Consider the following 13,273-nt stretch of genomic DNA (forward strand, 5'->3'; position numbering starts at 1 on the left):
TGGCAAAAAAAAAAAAAAAAAAAAAGTTACCAAAAGGTTAATTTCTGTTTTGAACAGAATTACATAGTTTTTGGTGCAGTCAAATACAGAGGTAGGTGTTATTTGGGAATCTAAGAAATGTGTTCCTCTTTAGTGATAGATAGATCACCTGGTAGCCAACAGGAAGAAGTTCAGACACCGGAACACAACTGTAATGTTTCAGTTATGAACTGTGGCTTAGATCCCCACCAGCTATACACGATCAAAGAGACTTCCGGGTGAATCTGCCAGGGCTCAATTCACTTTTAAGAGTGTTGGACTGGTGGCTCACACCTATAATCCTACCTACTCAGGAGGCTGAGTGAGATCTGAGGATAGCCCTTCAATGCCAGCCCAGGCTGGCTCTCATCTCCAAAGGCCAGAAATGGAGCTGTGGTTCAAGAGGTAGAGTGCCAAACAACAACAACAACAACAACAACAACAAAAACTCAAGGACAACGCCTAGGACCAGAGTTTAAGACCTGGGAAGTCCCCCTCCCCCTCAAAAAGTGTTGAGTCCAACGATGCAGCTTGGAGCTCTAAACTTGGGGTGTTCATTGCTGAGAGTCTCACAGTGGTCACCTGACTTGTGAAGGCCTCCAGGTATAGAGGCTCCCAGCTGAGGGAGAACCTTCACTCCTACTCCCTGAAAATAAGTGGCCCGTCTGTCACCGGCCAGGCTGGGGAGCCAGGGCTGTAAGAGGGGAGGGGGGAGAGGGTGAGGAGGAGGAGGCGGCGTAGGCGGTGTGACAGGGATTTCCTCTCTCTCCCCACTCGCCGCGGGGCGGCCTTTGCCCGGTGCCCGACCTGTCATCTGGACACCGGGCCGCGGGAGCACGGACTGCGCACGCACACGTCTCAGGGCTGCGCCGGGGCCGTCCCCACGACCAAGGAGCGAGCGAAGGGGGCCCCGAGACCACAGGGCTAGCAGGTACCACCTCGGAGGGACGGCGGCGCATCCCAGTCTCTAAATAACACCCAATTCTCCCCACCGTGACCTAGCGCGGTGACCCGTCACGGGCTCGGGGAACGCGCACTCGCCCGGCTCCCGCCCTTCCCCAGGCCCCGCCTCTTCCCCAGCCGGCCAGCCCGCTGATTGGGCAGAGAGAAACGCGCCGGAAAGGCACGGGCCTCCGTCGTCGCTCGAACGTGCTCCGGGTGGAAACCAACCCCGGTGCCTCTGTCGTTCCGCGGGCGGAAGCGAAGGGGACGGTAGAAGGCCGCGCGCCGGCCGCTCTCCCCCCCACCCCCTCCCCGCCTCGGGCCCGAAGCGGCCGGATGGGCGAGTCGGGCACCATGGCTCGAGCCGCGACGGCGGCGGCGGCGGCGGCCGGAGGCGGCGGCGCCTCCTCCTCCTCCTCGCCCCGGCGGTGATCGGAGCGAGCGGCCGCGGTCCCCCCCGATGAGACTGCTGGCGTCCTGGCTGTGCCTGAGCCTGGCGTCGGTGTGGCTGGCGCGGAGGATGTGGACGCTGCGGAGCCCGCTCAGCCGCTCACTCTACGTGAACATGACGAGCGGCCCCGGCGGGCCGGCGGCGGCGGGCGGCCGGAAGGAGACGCACCAGGTACGGCGGGGCGCGCGGGCCGCGCGGGGCGCGGGGCGGGGCGGCGGCCTTCCCGCGCGCTCGGCGCGGCCCGGCTATTGTGCGGCGCGGCGCGGGGCGGCCCCTCCGTCCCGGCCCCGCACAAAGTTTGCCCCGCCATCTCGGTCTCCGGGCCCCGGGCTCCACGGCGCCTTTTGTTCGGCGGTGCGGGAGGAGGACGGCCTCCCCCCCTCCCCGGGCCCGGGCGCCCCGGACCCCCTCCCCTCCCCGCATTGTTCCCGGGCCCCGCGCGCCCCGCAGCCACCGCTCGGTCCCCTTGGCGTCCGCCGTCGGCCGGCGGGCGGGGACAACTTTAGATCCCGAGCCATCCATCTGTCTCCCTGGAAGGGATGGAGCTAAAGCCCCCCACACTCCGACTGCATCCCCACACACCCGGACACACCCGGACCGCCTCCCCACACACCCGGACTGCTCCCCACCCCCCTCCCGGCACACACACGGGACAGCGACCTCACACACCCGGACACACCTGGACCGCCTCCCACACACACCCGGACAGCGACCCCACACCCCCGGACCGCCTCCCCACACACCCGGACACACCCGGACAGCCTCCCATACACACCCGTACTGCTTCCCCCCACACCCGGACAGCCTCCCCACACACCCGCACACACCTGGACCTCCCCCGCCCCCCCCCCCCGACCTCTTCCCTCCTGAGCCACACCTCCACTTCAGGCTTCTGTATCTGTGGTACTGAGGAATCGAACCCAGGGCTTCATGCATGCTAGGCTAGCACTAAGCCACATTCCCAGCCCCATTGAGTCTTTTCATTAGCTCAGTGTGGCAAGAACGTGGTATAGGTTAGCTGTAGAATTCTTTAATTGCAATGTTACAGGGTAGTTTGTGGTTATCCTGGTGTTCATTTTGTGTGTGTGTGTCCCTGTCCCCATCCTTCATTGCCAGTACTAGAGCTTGAACTCTGGGCCTGGGTGCTGTCCCTTAGTTTTTTTTTTGCATTTATTTCAAAGAGATCTTTGAACTGGGCATAGTTGGCTCTGTTTTGTGTGTGTGTGTGTGTGTGTGTGTGTGTGTGTGTGTGTGTGTGTGTGTGTGTGTGTGTGACAGTACTGGGGTTTGAACTCAAGGTTTCATGCTCTCACCTGGCTTTTTCGCTTAAGGCTGACACTTGCTACTTGAGCCCCAGCTCCACTTTTGTCTTTTTGGTGGTTAATTGGAGATTACAGTCTCTTGTATTTATCTGCCTTATCTGGCTTCAGACCATGATCCTAAGATCTGTTTCTGGAGTAGTTAGGATTGCTAGCCTGAGCCTGTAATGGGGTACCTGACATCACTTCTGGCCTTCTGCTGGTTAATTGTAGATAAGAGTCTTAGAGATTTGTCTGCTCAGGCTGGCTTTGAACCTTAATCTTCAGATCTCAGCCTCTGGAGTAGCTAGGATTACAAGCATGAGCTACAGTTGCCTGGCAATCTGGTTTACAGTCAGCATTTGTAGTACATTTTGTATTTTCAGAAAGCAGTAATGGATTACTCCCGTGTCATTTTGTGTCCTATAATTCTCACTTGCCTGTATTTTCCTTACACCAGGTGTTCAGAAAACTTGTTCCCAGGTTGGTTTCATGTTTTAATGAACGCAGAGAATTCTTTAAGGAAGAGAGAAACTGATTCACTTATAAAAGTAACATTTAGTTTTCTTTTTTTGGTGTGTGTGTGTGTGTGTGTGTGTGTGTGTTTTGGGTCTGAGACCTGGGCTCGAACTCAGTATCTGACACTTTTGCTCATTGGCTGATGCTCTACCAACTGAGCCATGCCTCCAACTCCTAACATTTAGTTTTTATAAAGTAACTACTTGACTTGTACTAGTTTGTTTAAAAAATATTTGTTTTCATGGTATTGGGAATAGAGTTTAGGTTCTGGTGGCTGGACTTCATTCACCACTTAACTGTGTTGCCATTTAAAAAAAATTAAATTTTCATTAATTAACTTACTTGAACTCAGGACCTGTGTGCTGTCTGTCTCTGATCTTTAGCTCAAGCCAGGCACTTTACCACTTAAGCCACAACTCTAATTTTGGCTTTTTTGGTAGTTTATTGGGCATAAAGAGTCTCATGGACTTTCTTGCTAGGGCTGGCTTTGAACCTCGATCCTCAGATCTCAGCCTCCTGAGTAGCTAGGATTACAGGTGTGAGCCATAGGCACTGGGCCCCATTTTATTTTTAATGGAATCCTAACTTTCTGTATATCTTTTGAAATTCTGCAGTTGTGATGGTTTTTATTGTTAGGAATGTTTATAAACAGTATGCATTGAACATTGCGAAACTGCGTATTGCCATTTAGCATTGTATTTGAACTATTATCTAATGTAGAAACAACTCTGAAGTATGTATAATACAGTACTCCTGTCAGCACTGTCACGCTCCTGTAGAAAATGGAATAGTGATGGAGGAAGATGCATTGGAAATGTCGTTTTTACCAAGCAGGTGATAGAATGAAAGTCCTGGATAGGAAAAAAGGAGGCTTGTTCTCTCTGACATGGAATTAGGACTGGTTCTCTTACCTGTTGGGATTTATGATGTTTGTGATTACTGCAGCGACATGGTATGGTTTCAGTGCCCATAAAATTGTATTTTAGGCGCTTTGGTTCAAGTGGTAGAACACAAGTCTTGAGCTGAAGAGCTCAAGACAGTGCCCAGGCACAGAGTTCAAGCCCCAGGACCACCACCACCACCACCACCAACACAAAAGACAAAATATTGACGAATTAAAGATGAATATTAACTTTTGGGGCTGGGAATGTGGTTTAGTGGTAGAGTGCTTGCCTAGCATGCATGAAGCCCTGGGTTCGATTCCTTCTCACCACATAAACAGAAAAAGCTGGAAGTGATGCTGTGGCTCAAGTGGTAGAGTGCTAACCTTGAGCAAAAGAAGCCAGGGACAGTGCTCAGGCCCTCAGTTCAAGCCCCAGGACTGGCAAAAAAAAAAATATTGTGTTTATTTTAAAGATTGAAAAACTGCTTTAACAGTGTGATTTTTTTTTTTTTAATGGATACAACAGTGGACATGGCCTCAGTATTTCCAAAAGAGAGTACTAACTGTACTGGTTTTGTGTGTGTGTGTATGTGTATGTGTATGTGTGTGTGTGTGTGTGTGTGTGTGTGTGTGTGTGTGTGTATGTATCAGTCCTGGAGCTTAAACTCAGGGCCTCAACACTGTCCCCGGCTTTTTTTTCTGTAGTCTAGCACTCTACCACTTGAGCCACAGTGCCACTTCCATTTTTTTCTGTTTATGTGGTACTGAGGAATCAAACCCGGGGCTTCATGTATGCAAGGCATGCACTGTACCACTAGGCCACATTCCCAGTCCTGAATTGATGTACAGAGGGGTTACAGTTACTTAAGTCAGGTAAAGAGTTCATTTCTTTTTAGACAATGGTCACCCTTTCCCTTGCTCTCTTCCAGTTTTTTCTTTCCGTCCCACCCACAAGTTGTATAGTTAATTTTCAATAGAGTGTCCAGTGACTACCACTGCTGCATTTGTTCATCCTTTGTCCCTTCTTTTCTATGCATCCCGTTATACTACTAAAATATACTGAATTTTAAAGCTGAATTAAAAAGTGAATATTTCAGGCTCTGATGAAAACTAATCCTGGCTTCAGATTCTCCATTTGTAGTATGTCATGCTTCTGGGTGTGTGCTTGTGTGTCTCTGTTAGTTAACTGGCTGAATTAGCAAGTTAGTAGATAATTACTCCAAGATGAAGACTAATCTGGTGCTTTCTGAGTACTAAAGAGGATCATCTCTTAGGATCAGACATGATTTATTGTCCTTTTTTGAGACAGGGTCTTGTGTGGCCCAGACTGGCCTCAAAACTCTTAATTCTCCTGCCTCATTCTCCTTAGTGTGAGGATTACAGAAGTATACCACCATACCCAGTCAGATGTGCTTTTGAGATGAGTATGTTTACATTATGGAAGTAATTGTCCAGGAATAACCATTAAAATGAACAAAAGCAGTGTGCACAGAAACTTCTGGGAGCTGAAACAAAGCAGGAGATGATCCTTTCTGTATTGTTGCTGAGTTGATGATGTGTTATTTCTTTTATATTCCAGAATCCCAGGCTTGCCACAGAACTTTGTTACTTGTGAAGTCAGTTTAACGTTTTTGGTTTTTTTCCCCTTCAAATGAATGGTTTTATGCAAAGTTTTCTGGTGTTCATTTGGGCGTGTGGGCTCCATACCCAGCCACATCTGGTTCTTTTGGAGTTGCATGAAAGTAGAGTTGCAGATTTGATTGACCTGTACTTAGCACAAGTTTCCCTTCTGGTTGTTTTATTAAGGAATTATAAGGCGGATTCTTGGGTTAGGGGAGAGATCTTGGGTAATGTTTATTCATTAGAAATTGCCATTTCATTAGGATAGCCTAGAGATGCAAGGCCCCTTCATTGAGCTTAGCTCTAAAACTGAAGTCACAGCGCCATTTTACTAACCTGAGGGATTACGTTTCACTTTGGCAAGCAAGAAGCTTTCTGGGTGCCTGTGTCTGATGCTTAAAATCCTAGCTGCAGCTGGGCGCTGGTGGCTCAGGCTTGTAATTCTAGCTACACATGAGGCTGAGATCTGAGGATTGCAATTTGAAGCTAGCATGGCAGGAAAGTTCATGAGATTCTTGTGTTCAATAAAGTACCAAAAAAAAAAAAAAAGCTGTAAGCGGAGGTATTGATCAGTGGTAGAATGCTAGCCTTGAGCAAAAGAAGCCTAGGGAGAGGGAAAGGGAGAGGAAGGAGGAGGGGGAGAGGAAGGGAGAGGACCCAGGCCCTGAATTAAGCCCCGGGACTGGCATCCCCCCAAAACAACAACAACAATTCTAGGTCCTGGAGATCTGAGGATCCCAGTTTGAAATCAGTCTTGGCAGACAGATCCAAGAGATTCTTTATCCACATTTAACCAGCAAAAAGCCAGAAGTGGAGATGTGGCTCAATTGATAGAGTACCAGCCTTGAGCAAACAAACTGAGTGAGAGCTTGGGGCTTTGTGTTCAAACCCCAGTGCCATTGTGCTCAGAGCCAGAGCTGCTCTTTGAAAGGGACATAGCTCACAGACTAGATTGATCTCTCTCTCTCTCTCTTTTTTTTTTCCCAGTCCTGGGGCTTGAGCACTGTCCCTGGTTTCTTTTTGCTCGTGGCTAGCACTCTACCACTTGAGCCATAGCTCCACTTCTGGCCTTTTTTGTTTATGTGGTGCTGAGGAATCGAACCCAGGGCTTCATGCATGCAAGGCTAGCACTCTACCGCTAAGCCATATTCCCAGCCCTGACATTTTCTTGTCTTTCCCTCTCATTTTTAATGGGGAGAGAGTTTGCTGTTGTATTTTTTTTAACATTTTTAAAAACTAGCATATATTAGTCATGGCGTGGGAGAGAGGTTCGTTGTGATATTATCATATATGCATATAATGTTCCCTGATTAAATCCACCCTCAGGTTTTATTGTTCTGTTTCCATACATACATATATAAAGTACTTGAAACATACTCACCCTCTTTCACCTTCTGTTTACCCTTTTTGCACCCTCCCGTTGGTACCCACCCAAACAGAACCCTTTTATATTCTTGGCATTCTTTTTAGCATGTACTAATTGTTCACTGTACAATTGTACACAGGATTACACTGTGATATTTCACACCCACATACATTATATTTTAATCAAATTATCCCTCTGTCATTCCACTCCTCTATTATTCACAATAGCCAAGATTGGAAACAACCCAGATGCTCCACAATAGATGAGTGGATCCAAAAAATGTGGCACCTATTTCACACAGCCATTAGAAAGAATAAAATTGTCATTTGCAGGGAAATGGATGAAACTAGAACAAACCATGTTAAATGAAGTAAGCCAAGCTCAGAGAGACAAACAGCACATATTCTCTCTCATATGTGGAAGTTAGATCTAAAATGCACTGGGATATGATAAACTGTTCAGGATTCTAGATATATATGGTGAGACTAAAAGATGTTCTTAGGAGAGAGACACAAGGGTGTAATGCCTAAGGGCCTCTTCATATTTATATAAAATAATATACATACTGGAATGAACTCCAAGATATGGAAATGAGACATTTTAAACTTGTTTAGTTTTTGATGGTTCTGTCTTCTTGATCTTATGTATGCTCTATTCTTGTGTATATCTTCAGGAAGGTGGGGGAGGCTACAGAACTGGAGTGAAAAAGTGCAGCTCACTGGGGATTGATGAAAGTGAACTATCCAAATAACTCATGGGAGGAGATGGGAGGGAGGGACTGGGAGAGAATGAGGGAACAGAAGACACTGTATGAAAGGAAATGCACTCATTTATCTACTCATGTGATTGTAATCCCTCTGTACATCACCTCTATAGTAACAATAAAGTAAATTAATTTTTTAAGGTGGTAAAGCACTAGCCTTGAGCAGAAGAGCTCAGAGACAGTGGCTAGGCCCTAAGTTCAAGTCTCATGGCAGAGAAAGAGAGAGAGAGAGAACAGAGAAGAGAGAAGAGAGAGAAGAAGGAGAGAGGGGGGAGGAAGGAGAGAGAGGAAGGGAGGAAGAAAGAAAGGGGGTGAGGAGAGGGAGAGTGGGAGGGAGAGAGAAAGACAAAATGATGACAGAGAACCATGCAGAAGATCTAGGCACCCCAGTCATTCTCACAAAAGACCTGAGGAACTCAGGGCCAATAGAATTACAGCATAAAGGTTCAACTACTTGGCCCCAGAACACAGAATCATGTCCACTACAAGGGCGGTCAGAACAAGCCCATGGATACTGACCTTGCCAGTGAATGATCCAACAGTCACACTCCCAAGGTTCTGCAGTGCCATCAAGGTGACCAGGCATGGCCTTGACACCAAGGTGTGCGGGAAAGCACATCACAGGAGTAGGTATTAACACCACTCACCAGTTTTCTACAAATGATACACACTCAACCTAGCAACCACTTTCTGGGATATTTCAGTGCATAGAAAGACAGGCAGCCTCAACTCAATGGGGAAGGAGGGAGGTTATACAGATTAGATTGTCTCCAGTGCTTTAATTTCATAAAGTATAAGCACTCCTCATTTCAGATACTCAGTATTTTGTAGTCCAAAGGTGTGTGTGTGTGTGCGCACGCGTGCGCACCTTGGCACAAGGGGGGAATCCTTTAGGTTTTTTGCTCAAAGCTAGCACTCTACCACCTGACCCACAGCTCCATTTCCACCTTTTTGGTGGGTTAATTGGAGATAAAAGTCTCATGAACTTCCCTGTCTAGGCTGGCTTCAAACCATAATCCTCACCCTTCTGAGGCAGCTAGGATTACAGGCATGAGCCACTGTCATGTGGCTTTATAGTCCTGAGATTTTAGCAAAGCTTCAGAGGATCAAAACAACAGAGCCTCTTCACTTGATGTCCCTGGGGTCTCCTAGGCACCTTCAAAGGGGAGCATAAAAAACCCTTGGTATATCACACAGTAGAAAGGCAGCCTCGTTTTCTTGTGGAATTAGAAAGAGAATGAGAGAGGAAAAGAAGAAGCCCTTCCAAAGACTTCAGTAGTGAGCTGCAAAGCAGCAAGCGGGCCGCGGTCCAGCAGGTGTCCGGCCAGCTGGCTGACACCCTTGAGCCTGGATAATTCACGCCTGGCTGTGTGGCTTCCACAAGCAAGAGGTAACGGACAGGAAACTCAAGCGGTCCTGAAGCACGCCAATTGACTCCGCCTGTGACAGCCAAGTGAGCTCTCATTTTGGAAAGCAAGGAAGATTTTCAGTCTACTTGGAATCTCTTTTCTAGTGTACCATAGCACAGGTCTGAACTTATATAAGAAGGTGAAAAAAAAATCTGTGAGGGTAAGGAAGGTACAAACAGAGGGACAAAGGGTGAACAAGTGCAGCAGTGGTACTCACTAAAGAGTATGTTGATAATGAATTATACAAATTGTGGGTAGGTGGGGGGACTGGGAGAGAGGGAGGGAAGGGGTAACATTGTTCACAAAGAAATGTACTCTGACGTATATAACTCCTTTGTACATCACCTTTATAATAAAAAAGTAAAAAGTCCTTGTAAGATATCACAAGAAATTTACACACTGCCCTACTATGTAACTGTACCCCTTTTGCACAACACCTTGTCAAAAAATTTGTTTAATAAATTATAAAAAAAGTCTAAGTCACAAATATACACATAGCTTGTAATTTTAAGTTGCATCTTTTGATGCAATCTAATGAATAAGTTATTGAATGCTATAGGTGCTTTAAAAGATTAAATAAGCCAGGCACAGGTAGCTTACACCTGTAATCTTAGCTACTCAGAAGGCTGATATCTGAGGATCACAGCTTGAAGGCAGCTTGGGCAGGAAAGCCTGTAAGACTGATTTCCAGTTAACTGCCTAAAAGCCAGAAGTGGAGGTGTGGCTCAAGTGGTAGTGTGCCACAGTGCCCAGGCCCTGAATTCAAACCCCAGTAGCAGTATTTAAAATAAACAAACAAAAGTTTAAAACCCTTGGCATCTGTTGTCTGAAAAAATTGCCATGGGTTGGTTCCAGCAAGTTTTATAACGATTTCTCTGCCTCATCAGTTGAGAGGCTGTCAATGACTGTTATTATCAAGAACCTGGTTTGCAGGACTTAAGGGTCCTTTCAGGTTTCAAGAGCTCCAGAGTATGTGCTTTAACTTAAGTACTAGGTACGATCAAAAAGACCACACTTCACTCTGTTGATTTCCATTTATGTTCCAAGTGTGCCAACAATAAAATGTGATGGCTACTAGTTTCTCTTGCCTGGCTCCATTGCTCTCCACAGACAGTTCATCTAACCAACTCTGCCTCTTACATTTGGGAATAGGCAGCTGCACTGGGGACTCTTGGAAAAACTTTGCTTGTAAGAAACTTTTCCATTGGTAAAGGGCCAGAGTGAATCCCATAGGTTTGTGGACCATAGTGTAGCAGGTACTCTTCTGCTCTGCCAGAAGTACTCCCTGACTACAGGTGAATGTGGTGACTGTTTGCAGCTGGAAGCCAGCCCAAGCAAGAAGTTCAAGAGACTGCAGTTAACCAACAAAAAGCCAAATGCGGAGCTGAAGCATGGAGCTGTGGCTCAAATGATACAGTCTTGAATGAAAAAGCTAAGGAGCAGTGCTAGAGTTCAAGCTCCAGTGTAGGCACACTGTGTCATCCAGGTGATGGTTTTCACTGTGAGTAGGCACTTTGGAGAATCAACAGTGAATGAGCTGGGCACCCCTGGCTCACACCTGTGATTCTAGCTATTCAGGAGGCTGACACCTGAGGATTGCGGTTTGAAGCCAGCCCTGGCAGGAAAAGACTGTGAGACTTTTCTCCAATTAACCACCAAAAAGTGGAAGTAGAGCTGTGGTTCAAATGGTAGAGTGCTAGCCTTGTGCATAAAAGCTCAGGGACAGTACTGGCCTAGGCCCTGAGTTCAATCCTCAGAGTGAGTGAAAGCCAGAGTGGCCTGCATCATAGAAGATCTGAATTGCCCCAGGAGATCCTAAGTATAATAAACAGCTCATGTCCTGCACTGGAGTAAAACTGCAACACAAGATGTCTTAAGACTTAGTAAATGATTAAGCCAGAGCACTTGTACACTGAGGAAAAAAAGGGTAACACTGAACATAGTAAGCTTTGTAGCTTCCTGTTGTTGGGGAAAATAAAGAGCTGTATGCAAAGTCCAAGAATTGTTGGTAATAACAATTGTTAAAGAAGTCAGCTACTGGTCTGGGGATATGGCCTAGTGGCAAGAGTGCTTGCCTCGTATACATGAGGCCCTGGGTTCAATTTCCCAGCACCACATATACAGAAAATGGCCAGAAGTGGCGCTGTGGCTCAGGTGGTAGAGTGCTAGCCTTGAGCAAAAAGAAGCCAGGGACGGTGCTCAGGCCCTGAGTCTAAGCCCCAGGACTGGCCAAAAAAAAAAAAAAAGTCAGCTACTGGAGGGCTGGGAATATGGCCTAGTGGCAAGAGTGCTTGCTTTGTATACATGAAGCCCTTGGTTCCATTCCTCAGCACCACATAAATGAAAATGGCCAGAAGTGGCACTGTGGATCAAGTAGCAGAGTGCTAGCCTTGAGCAAAAAGAAGCCAGGGACAGTGCTCAGGCCCTGAGTTCAAGGCCCAGGACTGGCATGTTCTCCCCCCCAACCCTCCCCCCCCCAAAAAAAAGTCAGCTACTGGAAAAATTTTCCTTACCTAGTTTGGAGTATGGTGTTTGTAAAATGATAAATCTTTGAGAGTTATTGTGCTCTTTTTTTCCCAGTTCAGGGCTGGAACTCTTACAACTTGAATCACAGCTCCACTTGAGGCTTTTTTGCTGGCTACTTGCTTACTTACTAAGTGTCTCTTGGATTTGCCTTTGAACCATGATCCTCACATCTCAGCCTCTTGAATAGCTAGGATTCCAGGTGTGAACAACAGCTAGTTCCTTTTAATGTTAGCATCAGGAATGTTACTCAAGATTTCATCAGATGTTTAGCAAGCTAGGGTGGCTGTTAGATTGGGCCACCCGTTGTGCAAGAAGTTACTGGACTGCTGCTGACACATGGCCTTATTTGTCAGAGGGAGGCAAGTTGGGTTGTGGGAAGAAGCTATGTGGTGTGGTGTGTCAGCAACATTAGAACAACCTCTTGCTGTCACAGAATCCTCAGTATATGCTCTGTGGGGTTTTATTTAATCCTCCCAGTACCCCGCCAGGATAGACAGATGCCTGTCCAGTCTGCAGGAGAGTGAAGAGAGGCTCAGATTAGGGGACCTGCTGAGTTCAGGATTTTTTGTGGGGCTGACTTCACAGTGATGTACAATTCAATTCACTATTCTGGTATGCTAACTCTGAAAAATGGAAAACGTTTATCATGGAAGGTAAACTTTGATTTGCAGTTTAAGCTTTGAATTTTGTTCTAACAAGTCTGTTCCTGGCTAGGTGACTCATGCCTCTGATCCTAGCTACTAAGGAGGCCAAGAGCTAAGGATCAGTTTGAAGCTAGAAAAGTTTGTGAGACTTACCTCTAACTCACCAGCAAAAAGCCCAAAGTAGAGCTGTGGCCCAAGTAGTAGACTGCCAACTGTGAGTGAAAAAATAAAAAAGTGAGAGCAGGAGGCTTCAACTTTAAACCCCAGTAGTGGCACAAAATAAAACAATCCCCATAAAAAAACAAAATAAAAACAAGGTCTCCTCACTCTCCCCTTTGCTTCTGCCCTGCCTGGAGGATTATCCCTGGAATCCAGTGAAAAGTCATGTTATGAAGAAGTGCTTGCGCCTTTCTAGGACAACAGGGACTTAAAAGGTGACAGCTAACACCCACGGTGCCATCTCAGAGTCCATAAGATTGTATTATCTGAAAATCTTAGGTTTGATTTGAGGCATCTTTTTTTTTTCATTTGTTTTTGAATTTCTTAGGTGACATCTCAGTTGTGTGTGTTTCTTCTTTTAGTGGTATGTGTGTAACAGAGAGAAGTTATGTGAATCACTCCAGGCCGTCTTTGTTCAGAGTTACCTCGATCAAGGGACACAGATCTTCCTCAACAACAGCATTGAGAAATCCGGCTGGCTGTTCATCCAGTTGTATCATTCTTTCGTGTCGTCTGTTTTTAGCCTGTTTATGTCTAGAACGTCTATCAATGGGTAAGTGAATGCTGGACCTTGTCTTTTTCTTTCTTAAAAAAGGAAAATTAGCCAGTACATTG

General features: G+C 46.8%; 1 protein-coding gene across 2 annotated transcripts in view; it reads left to right on the forward strand.

Annotated features, from left to right (window-relative positions):
* Positions 1-1,274: 1,274 nt before the first annotated feature.
* Mettl9 (methyltransferase like 9) overlaps positions 1,275-13,273 on the forward strand; it is a 45,370-nt gene continuing 33,371 nt past the window's right edge. The window contains exons 1-2 of one of the 2 annotated variants that reach the window (XM_048332350.1): positions 1,275-1,582; positions 13,021-13,211. In XM_048332350.1, the coding sequence (XP_048188307.1) occupies positions 1,421-1,582; positions 13,021-13,211 (353 nt within the window). In that variant the 5' untranslated portion in view covers positions 1,275-1,420. The remainder of the gene's footprint in view (positions 1,583-13,020; positions 13,212-13,273) is intronic. The other variant, XM_048332349.1, reaches the window with a different exon arrangement.

Source organism: Perognathus longimembris, chromosome 23 (assembly GCF_023159225.1).
Source record: "Perognathus longimembris pacificus isolate PPM17 chromosome 23, ASM2315922v1, whole genome shotgun sequence".
Taxonomy (NCBI): domain Eukaryota; kingdom Metazoa; phylum Chordata; class Mammalia; order Rodentia; family Heteromyidae; genus Perognathus; species Perognathus longimembris.